Source organism: Heterodontus francisci, chromosome 4, assembly GCF_036365525.1.
Source record: "Heterodontus francisci isolate sHetFra1 chromosome 4, sHetFra1.hap1, whole genome shotgun sequence".
NCBI classification, from domain to species: domain Eukaryota; kingdom Metazoa; phylum Chordata; class Chondrichthyes; order Heterodontiformes; family Heterodontidae; genus Heterodontus; species Heterodontus francisci.
In genome coordinates, this window is record NC_090374.1 from 111,432,059 (window position 1) to 111,454,722 (window position 22,664).

The following is a 22,664-nucleotide window of genomic DNA, read 5'->3' on the forward strand; positions in this document are numbered from 1 at the left end:
GCCTGTGTGGAGTTTGCAAGTTCTCCCTGTGGGTTTTCGTCGGGTGCTCCGGTTTCCTCCCACTGCCAAAGACTTGCAGGTGATAGGTAAATTCGCCATTGTAAATTGCCCCTAGTGTAGGTAGGTGGTAGGGAATATGGGATTACTGTAGGGTTAGTATAAATGGATGGTTGTTGGTCGGCACAGACTCGGTGGGCCGAAGGGCCTGTTTCAGTGCTGTATTTCTAAATAAAATAAAATACACATGCTAATTTGCCCTTCTGCTCCAATGTTTTGCTCACAAGCTTCCTATTTCTCTCCTAGTTTAATTATTTTACATATTTTAGCTTTCCCTTTACCTGCAATGCCCAAGCACAATTTCTGAATGTTACACTGCTCTCTTCCCTTCAGTTTGTTTTTCAACTATTATCTATACATCCTCTTTCACCTGAGCCTTCCCATCCTACCAACTAGTTTAAAGTCCTTGTGGCTGCCCTATTTATCCTTTCCACGAGGACCCTAGCCCCAGCCCAGTTTCACTCAACGGTACAGTTCCTGCCTGTCCCAGCACTGCTGCCATTGTCCAATGAAATAGAACCCCTCTTTCCCGCACTAATCTTTCAGCCTCATGTTCACTTCCCTAACCTTTTTATCCCTATGCCAATTTGCACGTGGCTCAGGTAAAAATCCAGAGATTATAACCCCGAGATCCTGTACTTAAATGCAATTCCTACCTGGAACTCCCAAACAAGACCTCTTTCCTATGTTGTTTATCCCAACACGGACCACAATGACTCTCGATTCTTCCCCTCCAATATCCTTTCAAGTCAGTTCAAGATGACCCTTACCCTGGCACCAAGCACGCATCAAACTATGTGGGATTCTTGATCCTGGCTACAGAAGATGTTATCTGTCCCCCTAAGTATTGAATCCCTACAACTATCACATTAGGCTTCGCCTCCTCCTCCCTTTGGACAGCCTCCTGTTCCAAGGTGCCACGATTCACATTCTCTAAGTCCTTCTGACAGTCTTTATTGTTACCTCACACGTATCAAGTACATTGTACCTGTTGGATAGGATCAGTTTCTGTAGTTCTTCATTCTCTATCTCACCTGAGTTCCCTATACCCTGTACACCATTTTTCACACCAACCCCATTCTAAATCTGTGCCTTTCTACGAGGTGTAACCATAATCTGCAGAAAACTGTCCAGGTACTGCCCCCTCTCCCTTATGTTTCAGAGAGTCTCCAACTCACACAATAACTATAAACTGAAAAGATTAGCGACAAAGATGTCTACTGTAGATGTCTTTGCACGGGACAGTCTCACTGCCCACAAACTCCCCCATCCTGCAGTCCAAACTGCTCTGCCATATCTTAGTCTAGATTATTTATATTACTTATATCTAGTTTTTAGTCTGTTGTAAGTATTTTAAAGACTTCTATCTATATTTACCAGAAATAGACACGATCTGGACAAAAACATCGAAACACCAATCAGCTCCTTTCCTCGTGCTGACATCACTTTAGGTGTTTTCACCTTCTCTACTTTGCAAGTGGACAGATCACACGCTCAAAGCTGAATGTGAGGGTGCCAGCACACCGAGTCACTCCCGCACCAAAAGCCACCAAACAGAACCTCTTAGACTCCATCCCTTGCACATGTCTGCATCTGTAGTATTCCTTTCTCCCATATCCTAAACACTGTGGCCAAGGAAGTTACTCCTAATCTGCCCACTCCTCGGAGGCTTGCTGTGGCTACCTCTTCCCATCCACAGTTACAGAAATAAACAGGAAAGAGAGGTAAGAAAATACTAAGAAAGTGAATGAGAAAATTGAAAAGTAAAAACAGCAGAAACACAGATATATTAATATGTGAAAGGACAGAGAGAGACATTTAAGTGAGGGAAAAACATGGAGAGAGAAAAAGAGACATTGAACTGGCAGAAGTGGTCATATACAGAAGTGAATAATGAGAGATACAGGGTGAAACATAAGGAGAGTAAAGTGGAGGAGAGGAGATAAACTAAAGTAGCAAGAGCAGGATTAAGAGACCAAAGTTTAAAAAAAGTGGAGAGAAAGATTTTAGTGGAGGAGAGAGTGAAGTGAGAGGGGGGAGAAATACACTGAAGTGAAAGATCAGAGGGGAAATGGAGATGAAGGATTAGAGAGATAAAGGGAAAGAAAGATTCACCCTGGTGCAGGAAGGGACACAGAGAAATACACACAAGTGAAAGAAGCAAGAAAGAATAAGATTGAAGTAAAAAGGGTGGACAAGAAAACTGGCATGAAGTAGGAGAAAAAGGGAATTAATAAGTGAAAGAGAATAGAAATTGAATTGACAGAGAGAAGATAGACACTGAAATGAAGGAGGAAAGAAACTGAAGCGAAGTGGGAGAAGAGCGAGAGTGAGATAAGCAGAGGAAGCATAAATAGCATGGCAAAAGAATTCCAGGAAATTCAAATAAATAGCATTTCAACATGATTCTGCCCAACTCAATGCAAGTTAATCATACATTGCACACACTCTATCTGCATCACAAGTATCCCACCCAGAGCTCAGAAGGTTGAGCACTCTTGCAACAGACTAATTTTAACTGATAATTTAACTGAAATATTTCAAACAAGAGGCATGAGTTCCCATCTCCAGCATACCAAGCCAGCAATCTATGCCAGTAGCATAGGGAGTAGCTTAAAGAGGGACATGACCTGTCCAGTGCACTAGCCATCAGATTCAGAGACAGGGATGCACGCTGGGTCCAATTCCATTGATTCGATGAGGAAATGCTGACACATCAACAAGGCCATCAAAATACTAACTGCCAGCATGAAACACTGACTAACATGTATATGCATTCTGTGAAATTAATGAATTCCATCAGGAACATAGGAACAGGAGGCTGCCATTTAGCCCTTCGAGCCTGTTCTACCAATTCAACGAGATCATGTCTGATCTATGAGGGATGGGAACTGTCATGCCCAGCAAAGACCGATCATATTTTTACTATTGAGATACGAACTTTATTTAATGTGGAATCTTTGAATTAACTTTTCCTTCAAAAAAGTGGACAGTGTGTTGTATATGATGGTCGCCGAAGGTCAGATGACATGGCCTGTGTATACAAAAACTGTATGTCTCAAAAAGGCAAAGGGATACATTCCAGACTAAGAGTGTCGACTACACCTATCCTGAAACCATCAAGAGACATTCCGAAATTGAATGGATTTCATCTGAGACAAAGGAGGTGTGAAGTAGACACATCATAACAGAATGATACTCATTCAGACATTACTGGATGGCCACGGATTCCACATCCGAGTCGGTTGTGTGGTTACACCAGGGGTGATGACCATCTGTCAGGTACCAGATACGCTAATATGATGTATTGTACCTTAAAAGATAACCCTCTGAAGAGAGATGGAGAGATCACAGCAACATCACAGAGAAGGCAATCAAGCCAAGGGCTGTGGAAAAGTCCAGCCTAAACAAGAAGCAGCCTTGCTGCTAATTCTGCACTTCAACATGCTGCAGAGAACTAACTGAAAGTGACTGCCAGTTCCAGTCTGAAATCTTAACCAAAAATCTACAATGCCTCAACTAGTTCAAGACTACAAACACCCAGGCCTGCATCTTTAAAGAGACTGACAAACTTAGAAGGTTCAACAGGTTAACCAGAAACCACAAACACCAACCACACCTTGAACCTTGACCTCTTACCCTTTACCTTCTATATATCTTCTCAACAGTGAATGTGTGCAAGTGTGCAAGAACATTTCAGGGAATGAATATTGTTCAATAAATAGTTAATCTTCTGTCATAAACCTACAAGAAAACCGGTCACTTTCTGTTTATTTGGCAAGTAAACACTGAGGCTAACTCATCATTTTAAACAAAATACTACTGCAGTCAGTTGGGAGGTGAACAGTGGGAACCACCCGCACCCCTTATTACCTGTCTGTATTACAACAATGAAGCAGATTTTGTTTCTTTGAAAAGGTGAAAGAATGACAGAAAAGTAGTGAGCTGACAGTTGTGAAAATAATTTTGTGAATAAAGTGCAGTCAACAAGTGTGATCCTATCCATATACCCCAAGCAATGAATGAACTACCGAATAATACAAAAAGTGGTAGCTAGGAAGCCATTTCAAAAAAAGCTGGATCCTCCCCGTGACCATCTTCACAAATATGCCAAGTCTATTTTGGGGTTGCTGGCAATCGTCAGGAACCTGCAAGTCTGCAGCCAGTGTCAGTAGCATGGGTTTTGTTCAATAAAAATGCAATTCTGTAAGAGTCTTATTATTGCATCTTCCATCTAAGCCCAGTATTCTGTGAAAAACTCGACTGCAAAACCATAAAAGCTCTTTTGGCACTGTGGTTATGTAAAAAACACTTCTGCTAAATTCATCGCTATGGTGTCAAAATCACACATAAATGCAACTCATGAGTGTTCTTAAAAACATACCATCTTCTGTTAGGTCTCCTTCAAGAAAGAGGTTATATAATTGATTCTTTTTATTGTATAAGCCAAAACAACAAATGTCACAAACTTTAGGTCTGTGCTAGATATTCTCTTGGTCTCAGCATCATAGACTCACTTCACTTGTGAACAAGTATTCATCTAATTTTTTGTTGTTTTTGATTTGTATCTAGCTTATCAATAAACTTTAAGAATGCTGGCTTCCTGTTCCCAGTGTATGCTTCCAATCTTCCTCACAGCTTTCATCAGCAGCATGGTATTGCTGGAGGCATTTGGGGATCACATTGTTTTATAATAACAGGGGTGATGTCAACAACGTATGCCAAGAAAAATACTTAAAAGAAATAAGTGGGATACTTAGAGAATTACATTTTATACTTAAGTCTTGTAATGCATATTTTAGAAATTTACACTGACTTTAATAGCCGGACCTCACTAATTTCAAGAAAAGCAAAATGATTTCAATAACTGGTCACCTGACTCAATCTTTGCTCACAAGAGAAGGGATTATACATTACAAGCTGGGTGTGAATATTTCAAAGATATGTTTGCACACAACACAAAAAAAAAATACCATGTTTTGTTCATTCTTGTATTGTACCCGGAGTGTGTCCATAGATCTGATCATGGCTTGCATTGCAGTGAATATGTTCTGAAATACGAGCTTTGTGAAATTTTTCCTGTCTTCATCTGAGTAGCCATCTCCATGGATGATTCTCATCTGCTTAATGAATGTGCTCTTGCCACTTTCACCAGTACCTAAAGTCAAACAAAGAACATGGCATAAGTTCACATGGAGACAAGCTTATCCCCTATTGACGCATCTCAAACCCACAGCACAAAACCTGTCTGTAATAACCGCACTCTCACGGAGAGGCTGTTACATGTCATACTATACGTAATGAGTGCCCACTAACAATGTGTGCCAAAAGTGCACATTAATATTTTATTCTCCAGCACAAATTTCTCTCATGCAGTTAAGCACATTGTTATGTATGTTCTGGAAAATATTACTCAATGATGATCCTGGAAAAGAAACCAGAGGAATCTCAGACATTTAGCACATAATAAATAAAAGGTCTTGAGCAATGTTACTGGGTTCATGTTAACCCAGTAACCATTTGAACAACAAAGTGAGATTACTGTCTGGTATTTAGCCCCATAAAAATTCATTTTTAAAGAACATATGCATTTTGTGGGAATCAGTCACCATATGCCAATGATATCTATTGATAATCTATCTGTAGCCTGCCACCAGGAAACTAATTATCTATCAATTTGTGAGGTATGATACAGGACATCATTAACACGTTACAGTAGTGGAGATAGAATATACATAAGTTAACTTGTAAATTATTCAAAACTATTTGCAGCTAAATTACACAGTGGGCGCTACCAGCTGACATTGGAGAGGGGTAGCATGCATATGTAAACAAGAAACAGTTGCACTAAAACAAACATTACACTGCAAAAAAGTGAGACCATACCTAATTTAGTCAGCTAATTTCAATTACTTTCAATTTCATCTTTGTCTCAACATTTCTTCAATTTCACACATCAAGCACCTATCAACACCCCATCATCACTCATTTAGCATGTAAAATTAAAGCGCATGGGATTGGGGGTAGTGTATTGCGATGGATAGAAAATTGGTTGGTGGACAGGAAACAAAGAGTAGGGATAAATGAGTCTTTTTCCGAATGGCGGGCAGTGACGAGTGGGGTACCGCAGGGATCAGTGCTCGGACCCCAGCTATTCACAATATACATTAATGATTTAGATGAGGGAACTAAATTTAATATCTCCAAATTTGCAAATGACACAAAACTGGGTGGCAGGGTGAGTTGTGAGGAGGATGCAGAGAGGCTTCAGGGTGATTTGGACAAGTTGAGTGAGTGGGCTAATGCATGGCAGATGCAGTATAATGTGGATAAATGTGAGGTTATCCACTTTGGTAGCAAAAACAGGAAGGCAGATTATTTGAACAGCTGCAAACAGAGAGGGGAATATGCAGCGAGACCTGGGTGTTCTCGTACACCAGTCACTGAAGGTAAGCATGCAGGTCCAACAGGCGGTAAAAAAGGCAAATGGTATGTTGGCCTTCACAGCGAGAGGATTCGAGTACAGGAGCAGGGATGTCTTGCTGCAATTATACAGAGCCTTGGTGAGGCCACACCTGGAATATTGTGTGCAGTTTTGGTCTCCTTATCTGAGGAAGGATGTTCTTGCTATAGAGGGAGTGCAGCGAAGGTTTACCAGACTGATTCCTGGGATGGTGGGACTGACGTATGAGGAGAGATTGAGTCGGTTAGGATTATATTCGCTGGAGTTCAGAAGAGTGAGAGGGGATCTCATAGAAACCTATAAAATTCTAACAGGACTTGACAGGGTAGATGCAGGAAGGATGTTCCCAATGGTGGGGGAGTCCAGAACCAGGGGTCATAGTCTAAGGATACAGGGTAAACCTTTCAGGACTGAGATGAGGAGAAATTTCTTCACCCAGAGAGTGGTGAGCCTGTGGAATTTGCTACCACAGAAAGCAGTTAAGGCCAAAACATTGTGTGTTTCCAAGAAGGAGTTAGACATAGCTCTTGGGTCTAAAGGGATCAAAGGGTACGGGGCGAAAGCAGGAACAGGCTCCTGAGTTGGATGATCAGCCATGACTTGCTTCTGCTGTGGCAAAGTTTGCAGAAGTACTGCAGCTTGTTTTTGGAGGTCTGTTAGTGAACTGGTACATCCATTCAGGGAGGCCAGAGGATTTGGTCACCTGTGCACACCAAGTCTACAACATGTATGGGGGCTGTAGTTCCAGTGCCTCTGGATCTGGAACATGCAGAGACTGCAGAGAGGGGAAGTTCTGCAGAGAGGGTGGAGGAGAAGGGCGGGCACTCCACAGAAGGCCCTACCCACCACAAGTTTCAGAGACCACTTCTCCTACCTCCACCTCACCCAGGAACAATGCTGGAGGTGATTCAGATTCAGCGAGGAGGTGGTCACAGAACTGTGTCACCTCCTTCACGAAGACCTGCAGCCTCACACCAGAGCAAGGATAACACTGCCAATAGCCGTAAAGGTCACTGTCATGTTAAACTTCTAACTGACCAGATCATTCCAAGTGGGAGCAGATGGCATACCGAACATCTTCCATTGTTGCAGAGGCTGCAGAGGTGACAGAGGCTTTATATGTGAAGAGAGGTTATTACACTGCGTTCTCTCTAAGCAGGGAGAAGCAGGATGAGAAGCCATGTGACTTTGACAGAATGGTGGGATTCCCAATGCTGCAACTTCTTGCAAGCCCCCCATGTCAACAGGGAGAGGCACAGGAACCACAAGGGCAACCATTCCATCAATGTGCAGCTGATATGCATCTATGTACAAAGCATAATATTCGCCTTCAAGGCATTTTTCTGTGCCCACAGTCTTCAGGCCTCCAGTAAATCAGAGACAAGGACTACCCGCTCTACACCTAACTAATGACCCACGGCCGCCACCCAAACATGCAAGGACAACAGGTATATAATGAAAGCCATGCAAAAACCCAAAACCTAATGCAAACTGTCGGCAAGCTAAAGCAAGGTTTCCGCTGTCTGGACAGCTCAGGGAGAGCCCTCCAGAACTTGCCTGATCACGTTTCCAAGTTCATGGCAGTCTGCTGTGTCCTCCACAACATAGCCATCATAAGGGTGCAGACATTGCCACCAGGCATCCAGAGCCCAAGAGAATGAGGAGGACCATGACCCCTTCGCTCCAAACAGAAAATACCTGCTCAGACTCCGCTTCCCAAAGGGAAATAGCGCTTCGCCACTACGGCTCCACCATTCTCCATCTTACCATCCATAATGGCCGCCCCATTGCAGCGTCCCCTTGGCCAAGATCCTGCAATAAAAGCCACCAATAACCAGACCATAACATTTTTATCCAAAAACCTATCCACTTATAACAAAAATGAACTATTCACCTTCTGCATTCCCTTAGTGTCTGCCTTGCTGGTGCCTTTGCCTATCCTAATGCTCCCACACAGTGCTACCCCAGTGGCTACAGCATGGCTAGTGGAAGGCTGTTGACTTTCACTGAGAGGGGCTCCCAATGGCCTTGCAGGATACCTTGAACAACTCTGGGCCCAGAAAGCCAGGTTTCAGACTGCACCATTTCGACATGGACAGCAGCAGCCTGTGCTTGCCTGCAAATATAAGGGCACTGACGGGAGCATGAACGCCATCATCCGGAAAGAGGACAGTAGTTCATGCTCTGCTGAGTCACTAACACTCCCACAAGATGGCACCTCAACAATCCTAATAATCTGCTGGAGCATAGATTACTGCACTACCACGAGAGCCTGCATGCCCCTTTGAGCACTGAAATCCGCAGCCATGATGACAGTAGGAGAGCCTACATGGATCTACACGAGTAAGCATGCATCTCGTGACCTACATCTGAGCTTCCACTGCAGCACAGACAGCTGAGACAGTGGACACCAGATGCAGCACAAGTGCTGTCATGAAGTTGGCCACCACTTCCATGCTGGAAAGGATGAGTTCCAAGCTCTGCACCAAGATGGCGCCAAACTCCTCCATGCTCCATGACAGGGCAGGAGACTGTCTGGAAGGCCTACCAATGCACCCAGTATCTCAGCATGCATCATCAGTGTTCGCCTGTCTGATGCTCCAAAATCCTAATCTGAGTCCTCTGCAGTAGAGCTCATTCGCAACCTCACCATACAGTAAGTTGGCACACACGCAATCATTCCTAGTACAGGAGGGGTCATGTTACTGCTACTCCAATTTGACTGAGTTTCATGTATCCAAGTTCTTGCAATTTAGTTTTAACAGTTGACTTTATAAACTTGATAATTCTTCCATTTCTTTGTTTATTTCATCACAGCTCCTTCCATGCATGACACAGGATTTTGACTCAGCAACAGTAATATAGTCCCAAGTCAGGATGGAGAGACTTGGAAAGGAATTTACAGGTGATGGTGCTCACATGTGTCTGTTGCCCTTATCCCTCTAGGTGGTCGAGGCCACAGATTTGGAAGGTGCTGTTGAAGGAGCCTTGGCAAGTTGCTGCAATGTATCGCGTAGCTGGTACACACTACTGCCACTGTGTGCCGATGGTGGAAGGGGTGAAGGTGGTGGACAGGATGCTAATCAAGTGGACTGCTTTGTCCTGATTGATGTCGAACTTCAAGTGCTGTCGGAGCTGAACTCATCCAGGCAAGTGTGGAGCATTTCATCACACTCCTAACATTTGCCTTGTACACATTTTGTGTGCACACTTTGAAAAGTCAGGAGGTGAGTTACTAGCCACAGAATTCCCAGCCTCTGCCCTGCTCTTGTAGCCACAGTATTTACGTGGCTGGTTCAGTCGAGTTTCTGGTCAATGGTAACCTCCAGGATGTTCTTGGTGGGGGAATTCAGCAATGGCAATGCCGCTGAATGTTAAAGGGAAATAGTTAGATTCTCTCTTGTTGGAGATGGTCAGTGCCAGGCAAAGTAACAGTTGCACTACACATCAACACAAGCCTGAATGTTGTCTAGGTCTTGCTGCATGCAGACATAGACTGCTTCAGTATGAAGAGTTGTGAATGGAACAGAATACTCTGCAATCAAGGAACTTCCCCACTTCTGACTTCATAATGGAGGGAAGGTCATTGATGAAGTAGCTGAAGATGGTTGGCCTAGCCTGCGGCAACATCCTGGGATTCAGATGATTGGCCTCCAACAACCACAACTATCTTTTTGTGCTAGATATGACTCCAGCCAATGGAGAGCTTTCCCCCTTAATACCATTGACTTCAATTTTACTGGGGTTCCTTGATGCCACACTGCTGACTGGATGGCAAGGGCAGTCACTCTCACCACCTCAGCTCTGGAATTCAACTCCTTGGTCCATGTTTGGACCAAGGCTGTAATGAGGTCTGGAGCTGAGTGGTCCTGGTGAAACCGAAACTGAGCATCAGTAAGCAGATTATTGATGAGTAAGTGCTGCTTGATAACATTCTCAAGGGCACCTTCCATTGCTTTGATGATTGAAATTAGACTGATAGGGTGGTTACTGGCCGAAATGGATTTGTCCTACTTTTCGTGGACAGCACATACCTGAGCAATTTTCCACATTGTCAGGTAGATGGCAGTGCTGTAGCTATACTAGAACAGCTTATTGAAACATAAAAGATCCTGAGGAAACTTGACTGGACGGATGTTGAAAAGATGTTTCCTCTTGTGGGAGAGACTAAAACTAAGGGGCACAGTTTAAAAATAAAAAGGTCTCCCATTTAAAACAGATGAGGAGAATTTTTTTCTGAGGGTCGTGAGCCTGTGGAACACACTTTCCCGGAGAGCAGTAGAGGCAGGGTCATTGAATGTTTTGAAGGCAGATGTAGACAGAATTCTTGACAAACAAGGGAGTCAAAGGGAATCAGGAGTCGGCAGGAAAGTGGAGTTGAGTCCACAAACAGATCAACCATGATCTTATAGAATGGCAGAGGAGGCTCAAGGGGCTGAACAGCCTGCTCCAAGTTCATATGTGCATATGTCTTGAGCACTCTAGCCAGGCTGTTTTCAGGGCCCATAGGTTTTGTTATATCCAGTGCTTCAACCGTTTCTAGATATTACAACAAATATTTGACTAGCATAACAGTGACAAAAATCTTGGAAAATCGGTAGTGGGAAAATTGAACAAACCCACTCCTACTAATGGACTCTCCTGGAATAGCCTCAGCCCTTTTGATTACAAATTAGCCCATAAAACATTTAGACATTGTTTATCATTGGCCATCATGTACTTTTTCATGTTTAAGTTTTGCACTCTTAAGAATGTATTACAGAAGAGAAGCAAAGGATTAAAAAAAAAATTACAAGTCCTAAATATTATATCAACAATGATAAAATACCATAGAAATTATAGAAGTGGAGACCATGATTTAACTCATTGAGACTATGGTAGTGCCAGTTCTTAATCTCTATCCTTAGACCCTAATCCTTAAATTTCCCCTGCGTATTTTTACATTCTTATAAAATTCTTTATTAAAACTGAATGTATTAAATATTCAGTTTTTTGTCTATTTTATCTTAGTAGTAGTGGTTCAAGTCTGACTGAACAGAACATCTCAACCTAATTTAAGCACCAATTCCATCCACTCCTTTGGTGCAAACATCGCAAATTCATATTGGCAACATCCATGTTACCTTATCTGGTGGGTCATTTTGGATTGGTGCAACAGTCTACATCAGTCGTCTGATAATTTGGGAAGGAAAGATTATGGACAAGTTATGATGCATTAATGCACAAGTGCTACAACACTAGTCAATAGTTATATGTTTATAGGTTTTGTGACAGAAGAATTTACATTTCTATTGTCCTTCATCACATTCTTGGGATATTCCAAAGTACTTTAGAGGTACTGAATTTTAAAATTCCATCACTCTAGGCAAATATGGCAGCCAAATTGTACACAGCAAGGTTCAACACACATAAGAACATAAGAAATAGGAGGAGTAGGCCATTCAGCCCTTCACGCCCACTCTGCCATTCAACGAGATCATGGCTGATCAACTACCTCAACACCGTTTTCCTGCACTGTCCCCATAACCCTTGATGTTTTCAATACATAGAAATCTAATCAATCTTAGACTTGAACATACTCAATGACTGAGCCTCCACAGCCCTCTGGGGCAAAGAATTCCAAAGATTTACCACCCTCTGAGGTGAAGAAATTCCTCATCTCAGTCCAAAATGGCCTGACCCTTATTCTGAGACAGTTTCCCCAGGTTCTGGACTCCCCAGCCAGGGGAAACATCCTTCCTGCATCAACCCTGTTGAGCCCTGGAAGAATTTTGTATGTTTGAATGAGATCACCTCTCATTCTTCTAAACTCTAGAGAATAAATGCCCAGTCTATTTAATCTTTCCTCATAGGACAATCCCTCCATCCCAGGAATTAGTTAGGTGAACCTTCGTTGCACTCCCTCTATGGCAAGTATATCATTCCTTAGGTAAGGACAGTAAAACTGCACAGAGTACTCCAGGTGCAGTTTCACCAAGGCTCTATATAATTGCAGTAAGACATCTCTACTCCGAGACTCAAATCCTCTTGTAATGAAGGCCTATATACCATTTGTGTTCTTAATTGCTTGCTGTACCTACATGTTAGCTTTCAGTGACTGATGAACAAGGACACCCAAGTCCCTTTGAAATTCAACACTTCACAGCCTCCCACCATTTAAGAAATACTCTGCATTTCTGTTTTTCCTACCAAAGTGGATAACCTCACATTTCGCCACATTGTATCCATCTGTCAAATTTCTGCCCACTCTTAGCCTCTCCAAATCCCCTCGAACCGTCTTTGCATTCTCCTCAACTCACACTTCCACCTAGTTTTGTCTCAACTGCAAACTTGGAAATATTATATTTAATCCCCACAACCAAATCATTGATATAGATTGTGAACAGCTGGATCCCAAGCACTGATCCTTGCGGTACCCCAATATTCACAGCCTTCCAAACCGAAAATGACCCATTTATTCCGACTCTCTGTTTTCTGTCCATTAACTTCACCTTTTGTACCAGTCTGCCATGAGGGACCTTGTCAAAGGCTTTACTGAAGTCCATCTGGACAACATCCACTGCCCTTCCTTCATCAATCATCTTGGTCACTTCCTCAAAAAACTCAATCAAGTTAGTGAGACATGACCTACCCTTCACACAACCATGCTGCCTCTCACTAATAAGTTCATTTGTTTCAAAATGGGAGTAAATCCTGTCCCGAAGAATCCTCTCCAATAATTTCCCTACCACTGACGTAAGGCTCACCGGCTTGTAATTTCCTGGATTATCCTTGCTACCCTTCTTAAACAAAGGAACAACATTGGCTATTCTCCAGTCCTCTGGGACCTCACCTGTAGCCAATGAGGATACAAAGATTTCTGTCAAGGCCCCAGCAATTTCCTCCCTTGCCTCCCTCAGTATTCTGGGGTAGATCCCATCAGGCCCTGGGGACTTATCTACCAGACAGGAGAGGAGATGTTCTCAGTCCATGACCACATGACGTTCTGAGTTCAAAATCTCACAGCAGCCTCACAGCTCCAGTGACCCGGGTTCGATTCTGGGTACTGCCTGTGTGGAGTTTGCAAGTTCTCCCTGTGACTGCGTGGGTTTCTGCCGGGTGCTCCGGTTTCCTCCCACAGCCAAAGACTTGCAGGTTGATAGATAAATTGGCCATTGTAAATTGCCCCTCGTGTAGGTAGGTGGTAGGAGAATTGTGGGGATGTGGTCGGGAATATGGGATTACTGTAGGGTTAGTATAAATGGGTGGTTGTTGGTCAGCACAGACTTGGTGGGCTGAAGGGCCTGTTTCAGTGCTGTATCTCTAAATAAAAAATAAACCAGTTCTCAATCCAACACAGCAAACTAATAAATTAACTGAATTTAATTTCCACCAGTTGCCATGGTGGGATTTATAACTGTGTCCCCGGGGCTTTAGCCTGGGCTTCTGGATTACTAGTTCACTGACATTACCTTTATAACACCATCTCCCCCGCATCATAACTTAAGTTTTACTCCACACGCAAAGGCTTGGTAGCGAGTCTGCAGGAGCATAATTTCTTTTGGCAGACTAGAGCCAAGATGCACATAAACTGTTGTGGTTCTGAAATAGTGGATCACAGCGATTTCAGTTTAATTTACAAAGTGAGTCCTGACAATGCATCCGGTGTGCTGATCTCAGAGCGCTCCCAGTTGTGCGTATGTGCAGAACTGTCTGTTGTTATCAGTAAGGTGCTGTGCATGCGCAGCCTATGTTTTTGTCAGGACTAATTGGCGCATGTGCGCGAAAACGTCACGCAGCCGTACTGGAACGTCAACCAGCCCCATCACCCGGTGGGAACTCAACTTTCCCCCCACAGTCTCTCACTCGCAGTCTCCTCTCCTCCACTGTCTATCCCCAACTTGCCTCTCTCTCTCTTTTTTCCCCAGTGGGGAGCAGGAGCCCGGGGGAGCGGGAAGGAGAAGCAGCCGAGGGGTGCGGGGAAGAGGCAGGAGCGAGCGGCTGATGGGGATGAAGCAGCGAGGCCTGGAGTGAGCAGCGAACAGATGGGCGCAGGAGGCAGCGCCGGAGAAGAGAAGCGGGATATTGTTTGGGGTGCGATCGCAGCGATTGAATTTAATTCGTTTTTTGTGCTAAATTGAGCAACGCCATCTTTAATCCTGGCAGCTGCCTAAAATATCACAATGACGTTTCAGTGCATGAAGCTGCAACTGTGCACGTGCATGTACTGCGCCACCAAGTGATTGCGTTTTCAGAAAATGCAGCCTTAAATTTATACCTCAAGGTACTTAATTTTGACTCACTCAATTTTTCAATATTTAAAGACTGAACTTGAATGTTTTGGTTCAACACAGTAAAGCTTTATTACACTGTTCCCCTCAATAAGCCAGCATGAAACCAGACATGTGCAATAGGAAAGGTGAGCAGTGCAGAAAGGAAAGCTGTGCATGGGAACACTCTCAACAGCAGCAACCAATACAATTCTCTCAGATGGCAAACCTACCTCTGGTCTAGTCAGAACTTCTTTTACTGGATCTAAACTACATATCCAGGCCCCAGCACCATTACTTACATAAACACTTATCAGTTTGTAATTGCCACATCCTGTTAAGACCACGCTTCAAAAAGGAAAGCACATTACTTCTCCAATTTAGCTAGGGTTTGTATCCCCTTTTGCTTGCAGTTATAAAGTGAAACATACATAGCATTTCAAGTAAAGCAGTTAACTAGAAGTGTAAATAACCAAAAAAATTCCCCTCTCCACAAAACAGTCACAAATATCTGGAAATCATTCTGAAAGCAAAATGTCATTAAGTGCTGAATAAATATTAATAAGATCCTGTTTAATATTAAAATACTTAACACCCATTGGTGGAAGGATCGAAAACAAGAGGGCACAGATTTAAGGCAAAAGCAGCAATAACGACATGAGGAAAAACTTTTACACGCAGTGTGTGGTTAGGATCTGGAATGCACTGCCCGAGAGTGCAGTGGAAACAGCTTCAATTAAGGCATTCAAGAGGGAATTGGATTGTTATCTGAAAAGGAAGAATGTGCAGGGCTATGCGGAGGTGGCCGGTGAGTGGCACTAGATAAACTGCTCTTTTGGGGAGCTGGCACAGACACAATGGGCCTTCTTCTGTGCTGTAAACAATTCTGTGATCCTGCGTACTATTAATTTTTATGCACAAAAACTACTATATATATTAATGGGAATCAGGAATGCAATAAAATCTGTAGCAAACTCATTTAACAATTCAGCAAACACATTTTATTTGCAGATGTAAAGTGATCAGCACCCTACCCATCACCTTAAACATTTCATTCCCTCCACCACCAATTCACAGTGGCAGCAGTGTACCCCGTCTCCAAGATGCATAGCAGCAACTCGCCAAGGCTCCTTCAACAGCTCCCGTCAAACCTGCGACCTCTACCGCCTAGAAAAACAAGGACACCAGACGCACGGAAACACCCCACCGGCAAGTTCCCCTCCCACTCACATACCATCCTGACTTAATCAGTCAGAGTCATTTACGGTGCAGAAGGCTATTCAGCCCATCGAGTCTATGCCAGCTCTCCATGGAGCTATACAGTCAGTCCAACTCCCCGGCTCGATCCCCATAGCCCTGCAAGTCTATTTCTTTCGAGTGGCCATACAATTTCCTTTGGAAGTCATGGATTATCTCCACTTCCACCATCCTTGTGGGCAGCAATTTCCAGGATATTACCACCCAATGCGTAAAAATGTGCTTCCTCATATTTCCCCTGCAAATCTCACCAAAACTTTCAACCTGTGTCCCTTTGTTGTTGCACCATTTATTTATGGCAACAGTGTTTTTTCTTGTCTAACTTATCTAAGCCTGAGATAATCTTGTACACTTCTATTAAATCTCCCCTCAATCTCCTTTGTTCCAAGGAGAACTTGGAACTATATTGCCATCCCTTCACTGTCGCTGGGTCAAAATCCCAGAACTTGCTCCCAAGCAGCACTGTTGGTGTATCTACACCATATGGACTGCAGTGGTTTAATAAAGTGGCTCACCACCACATTTTCAAGGCCAATTAGGGGATGAACAATGCTCACATCCAATAAATAAATATATAAAAAAGGCTGCATTTGCTCATAACGTCACCACTACGTGGCACAATACTTGCACATGCAAATGCAGCCTCATGCACTGAAATATCACTGTTTGCTACGTTTTAGGCAGCTGCCAGATTACTTGCATCCATTTTTTTCAAAAATCGCTCTTAAACTCTGTCAAGAGAACCCCATATGACAAATGAGAAATATTAATTTCATTGGTTGGAAACTTAGACCTATAATGGAAAAAAAATGCAACAGTAACTTTTAAAAAAGAAACTAGCAGCCAAGATGGCCACTGCAATTTGCATCTGAAATACCAGGAGTTTGAACTGGAGACAAAGGTCGAACAAGAAACCCAGCCAGGACAATGGCTTGCTCTCAATGATTCAATTACCTAAAATGGCTTCATTAACACTGCAGTCAAGGCAATTCTGACATATTGACTTGAAAGAGTAAACCCCCGAGTGTAAACTGGCATTCTGGGGCATGTGGAGCCAATTCCTAACCTTGAATTTCATTCAAAGGTTCCAGAAAACCTGAAGCAGCCATGTGGCCATCTGTCAATATCGGAGGGGAACTGGTTTTGTTTCCTTTGGACAAAGAGACAAGCAGAGACTGAGACCGCAGCAGCAGAGAAAGCTGTGGGCTTCCCTTTCTCTCTCTCTCCTTCTCTCCCCCCAGAAAACAAAAAGTTTGAAAACTGTCTGGGGCTGTGGACCCTCCAAGCCTATAGACTGCTACAGCCAGAGACCAGGGGAGGAGAGCCAACTACAATTCTGCCATCAAGAAAACTTTGAGCAAAGCAGGCCAAGAATACAGCTTCAGCTGGTGGACTACCAGATCACCCACCTCGCAGACTGTGTACTTAAGTTCCAATTTTCTGGACTTTAATCCAACCACCAAATCTATTTGTGTGTGTGAGATTCTCATGTGAATGTGTGCATGAATGGGTTGCTTTTTTTTTTAGTATTTTTAGAATGTTAAGTATAATAAATTTACCTCTTTCTTGTTCAAACTCAAGAAAACCTGTCCAGTTGGTTCTTTCACGATCACAGTAAGGGTAAAAGGTAAAACATTTACACAGGCAGTAGGCAAAACCACTGTTTAAAAGGAATAAACTGTCAAATAAGGGAAAGGGCAAGAGATCCCCTCTTCACTTAGCTGTAACATCTAACATTCCCGACTCCATAGAACCATGGAAAAATTACAGCACAGGAAGCCATTCAGCCCATCGTGTCCGTGCCAGCCACAAAAACTAGCCACCCTATCTAATCCCACCTTCCAGCACTTGGTCCATAGCCTTCCAGGTTACAGCACTTCAGGTGCATGTCCAGGTACATTTTAACTGAGTTAAGGGTTTCTGCCTCCATCACTGTCCCTGGCCATGTGAGCCGCATGGAAGATGGCAGGATCCCCAAAGACACATTGTACAGCGAGCTCGCCACTGGTATCAGACCCACCGGCCGTCCATGTCTCCGTTATAAAGACGTCTGCAAACGCGACATGAAATCGTGTGACATTGATCACAAGTCGTGGGAGTCAGTTGCCAGCATTCGCCAGAGCTGGCGGGCAGCCATAAAGACAGGGCTAAATTGTGGCGAGTCGAAGAGACTTAGTAGTTGGCAGGAAAAAAGACAGAGGCGCAAGGGGAGAGCCAACTGTGCAACAGCCCCAACAAACAAATTTCTCTGCAGCACCTGTGGAAGAGCCTGTCACTCCAGAATTGGCCTTTATAGCCACTCCAGGCGCTGCTTCACAAACCACTGACCACCTCCAGGCGCGTATCCATTGTCTCTCGAGATAAGGAGGCCCAAAAGAAGAACTGTCCCTGACAGTGAATTCCAGACATCCATCACCCTCTGGGTGAAAAGGTTTTTCCTCATGCCCCCTCTAATCCTTAAATCTGTGCCCCCTGACAACTGACCTCTCCGCAAGGGGCAACAGGTCCTTCCTGTTTACTCTATCTCGGCCCCTCATAATTTTGTACACCTCTATTAAGTCACCCCTCAGCCTCCTCTGCTCTAGGGCAAACAACCCGAGCTGATCCAATCTTTCCTCATAGCTGCAACTTCCAAGCCCTGGCAACAATCTTGTAGATCTCCTCTACTCTCTCCAGAGCAATTATGTCCTTCCTGTAATGTGGTGACCAGAACTGTACGCAATACTCCAGCTGTGGCCTAACCAGTGTTTTATACAGATCCAGCATGACATCCCAACTTTTGTATTCTATGCTTCGGCCAATAAAGGAATGCATTCCATATGCCTTCTTCAGCACTCTATCTACCTGTCCTGCCACCTTCAGGGACCTGTGGACATACACTTCAAGGTCTCTCACTTCTTCTACCACTCTCAATATCCTCCCGTTTATTGTGTATTCCCTCACATTATTTGCCTTCCCAAAATGCATTACCTCACACTTCTCTGGATTGAATTCCATTCGCCCACTCAACCAAACCATCAATATCATTCTGGAGTCTACGGCTATCCTCTTCACTATCAACTACATGGCCAATTTTTGTGTCATCAGCAAATTTCCCAATCATGCCTCCCACATGTAGGTCCAAATTATTCTCTTTTCAAGAGAGAAAAGACCCATGGCAGCTGATGATTCCTCGTATGCTACTCCCTTAAATGTCAGAATTCAACCATGTAATCCTTTTCTGTGTCTCCTCCAATAACAGATTATACTTTTTGAAATAAGGAGACTAAAACTGGAAGCAGTACTCCAGTGGTTGTCTTACTAGGGTCAAGTACAGTTTTGAAAAGACCACACTTATCACTATATTATGGCCATTGCTACGCGTCCTAACTTTATGGCTTCCTTCATATATAAGGCACAAAGCGAGATAAAGCTGGAGCAAGCGACAGCGAGAGGGTCAGAGCAGGCGAGGGGGGCCAGACAGAGAGACACACACTCGGAGATAGGTGTTATAAGTTGTACAGGTGGTTTTTAAATGATGCCCACCCCCCCACAAAAACACTCTCTGCCTGAGAACTGACGTACATTTCCATATACCACATAATTCGTGCCAATCCTCCCTCTGCCAAGTCCTTACATTTTCCAGTATTAAATTGTATTTGCCATGTTTCCACCCACTCAGCTAAATTTTTCCTCCAGATCATTTTCAATTTGATATTCATCATTTGCACAGGACTCAATTTGCTTTCAACTTAATTGATTATAAAAATGATGAACTGTGGGCCCAATACTGAACCTCATGTCACATCACTGGCTAACTGGCACCCAACCAGGTACCTACTGACGTATTACTACTTGCTGTCTACTGAGCAACCATTTGAAAATCTATCACATTGGCTTGGACAGATTTGGTTGCCTATTATACGAGACAGTGTCAATATTGATTTTAAGTATTTAGCACTTTTGCTCATTCATTAAATTTTGATTACTGCTGATGGCATACAAACAATCCCATAACCATTTATAGGAGTACAGCATTGTGTCTCAAATATCATACAAGAACCCAAAGTAATCTCCTACAAAATAAAACCATGACCAATTGTATTGTAGCATTGTAGTTATGTTACTAGACTATTAGTAATCCAGCGCCCTGGACTAATGATCTGGAGACACCACGGCAGCTAAGGAATTTAAATTCAATTAATTAAATGAATCTGGATTAAAAAGCTATCAGAAATGGTGACCATGAAACTCACCTGGTTCACTAATATCCATTAGGGTTGTTCCTAGTGAAAAGGAAGATGGCTGTGGTTGTTGGAAGCCAATCATCTCAGTCCCAGGACATTACTGCAGGAGTTCCTCAGGGTAGTGTCCTTGGCCAAACCATCTTCAGCTGCTTCAGCAATGACCTTCCTTCCATCATAAACTCAGAAGTGGGAATGCTCGCTGATGATTGCACAATGTTCAGTACCATTCGCAACTCCTCAGATACTGAAGGAGTCCGTGCCCGCATGAACTGAGACCTGGACAACATTCAGACCTGGGTTGTTAAGTGGAATCTGCTTTCACGCCACACAAGTGCCGGGCAATGACCATTTCTAACGAGAGAATCAGACCATCTCCCCTCAATGTTCAATGGTATTACCATCTCTGAATCCTCCATCAACCTCCTTGGGGTGGGCGGGGTCACCACTGACCAGAAACTTAACTAAATCTGCCACATAAATACTATGGCTACAAGAGCTGGTCAGAGGCTGGGAATTCTGTAGAAAGTAACTCACCTCCCGTCTCCCCAATGCCTGTCCACCATCAACAATGCACAAATCAGGAATGTCATGGAATACTCTCCACATGCCTAGATGAGTGCAGCTCCAAAGACATTCATGAAGCTTGATACTATCCAGGACAAAGCATTCCACTTGATCGGCATCCCATCCATCACCTTAAACATTCACACCCTCCACCACCGACACACAGTGGCAGCATTTACAAAATGCACTGCAGCCATTTGCCAAGCCTCCTTCGATCGACAGCACCCGCCAAACCCACTACTTTACCACCTAGAAGAACAAGGGCAGCAGACACATGGGGCCACCACCACATGCATGCCGTTACAAGTCACACACCATCCTGACTTAGAACTATATAGTCATTCCTTCACATGTCGCTGGGTCAAAACTGGAACTCCCTTCCTAAAACAGCATTGTGGGTGTACCTACACCACTTGGACTAGAGCAGCTCAAGGTGATAGCTCACCACCACCTTCTTAATCTAATTGAGCGATGTAACATGATTAAGGGGATTGACAAAGTAAACGTAGAGAGGCTGCTTCCTCTTGTGGGGCAATCTAGAACGAGAGATCATAGTTTTAGGATAAGAGGTAGCAGATTTAAAACAGATGAGGAGAAATTACTTCTCTCAAAGGGTCGCGAGTCTGTGGAATTCACTACCCTAGAGTGCGGTGGATGCCAGGACATTGAGTAAATTTGAGGAGATAGACAGATTTTTAATTAGTAATGGGTTGAAGGGTTATGGAGAATGGGCAGGAAAGTGGAATTGAGGCCAAGATGAGATCAGCCATGATCGTATTGAATGATGAAGCAGGCTCGAGGGGCTGAATTGCCTACTCCTGCTCCTAGTTTTTATGTTCCTAAGGACAATTAGGGATGGGCAACAAATGCTGGCCTTGCCAGCGATGCTCACATCCCATGAACAAATAAAAAAGCCAAGAGGAGATTTGATAAAGGCATTCAAAATCATGAGGGGTCTGGACAAAGTAGATAGTGAGAAACCACTGCCATTGGCAGAAGGGTTGAGAATCAGAGGACACTGATTTAAAGTAAATGGCAAAAGACCAAATGCGACATAATGTGATGGAGTCCACTATGCGAGACCGGTGGAGGACCGTGTGCACTTTCTTTTTGAATAGATGACTTGCTTAATTCTGTTAAGTAAACTGATTCTGGGGTTTCAAAGAGACAGACCCTAACTTGAAAATGAAACTAAAAACTTCAGGTTTTTGGGGAAATTGAAACTGGTGGGAACCAGAAAAGCCAAAGTCATTTAGCCAGAAGCATGTATGTAGAACTATCCGTGCTCAGATTTGAAGACTGCAAGGTCAAGCAGGTGGCAAGTTGCTTGGTAGAGAAGCTGCAGAGAGAGAAAGCTGATTCTGGAAGCTGGTCATTGGCAAATACGAGTTGCGACAACTGTTTTTGGTGACTTAAAGAGTTACTGCTGGAACCACACCAACACGACTGCCGTGAGCAGGGCCAAGGACATTAGAGAGAGGTGAGAAGACCGAAACATTGAAGGGAAGACTGCAACACTCATTATCAATGAGAAGACATTACATCGGTATCTGCATCTCGGAGGACAGGAGTGGGAAATCTACCTGAAGTTCATAGTTTTAAGAAATTTCGTGGCTGTTTGGTGTAATCTTTGCTGAGAGAACTGCCCAGTAAATCGTGAGATTCATCTTTGTCGCATCTGATAATTAACATGTAATCAGTAAACTATATATATTGACTGTGATTTATCGGTTATTTCATGTTTAATTTATGTTGATTTTGGTTTGGTTGTTGGAGTAAGAATTATAAAAGTGAAATCTGCTTTTTTTTTTTAATTGGGGCTGTTCAGAAAATTTGATTCTTTTTGTT

The 22,664-nt window shown here is 43.5% G+C and overlaps 1 protein-coding gene across 1 annotated transcript in view; it reads right to left on the reverse strand.

Annotated features, from left to right (window-relative positions):
- The window catches only part of LOC137369195 (guanine nucleotide-binding protein subunit alpha-14), a 217,580-nt gene that overhangs the window by 123,813 nt on the left and 71,103 nt on the right, over positions 1 to 22,664 (reverse strand). The window contains exon 2 of the mRNA XM_068029995.1: positions 5,031 to 5,215. Within this exon, the coding sequence (XP_067886096.1) occupies positions 5,031 to 5,215 (185 nt within the window). The remainder of the gene's footprint in view (positions 1 to 5,030; positions 5,216 to 22,664) is intronic.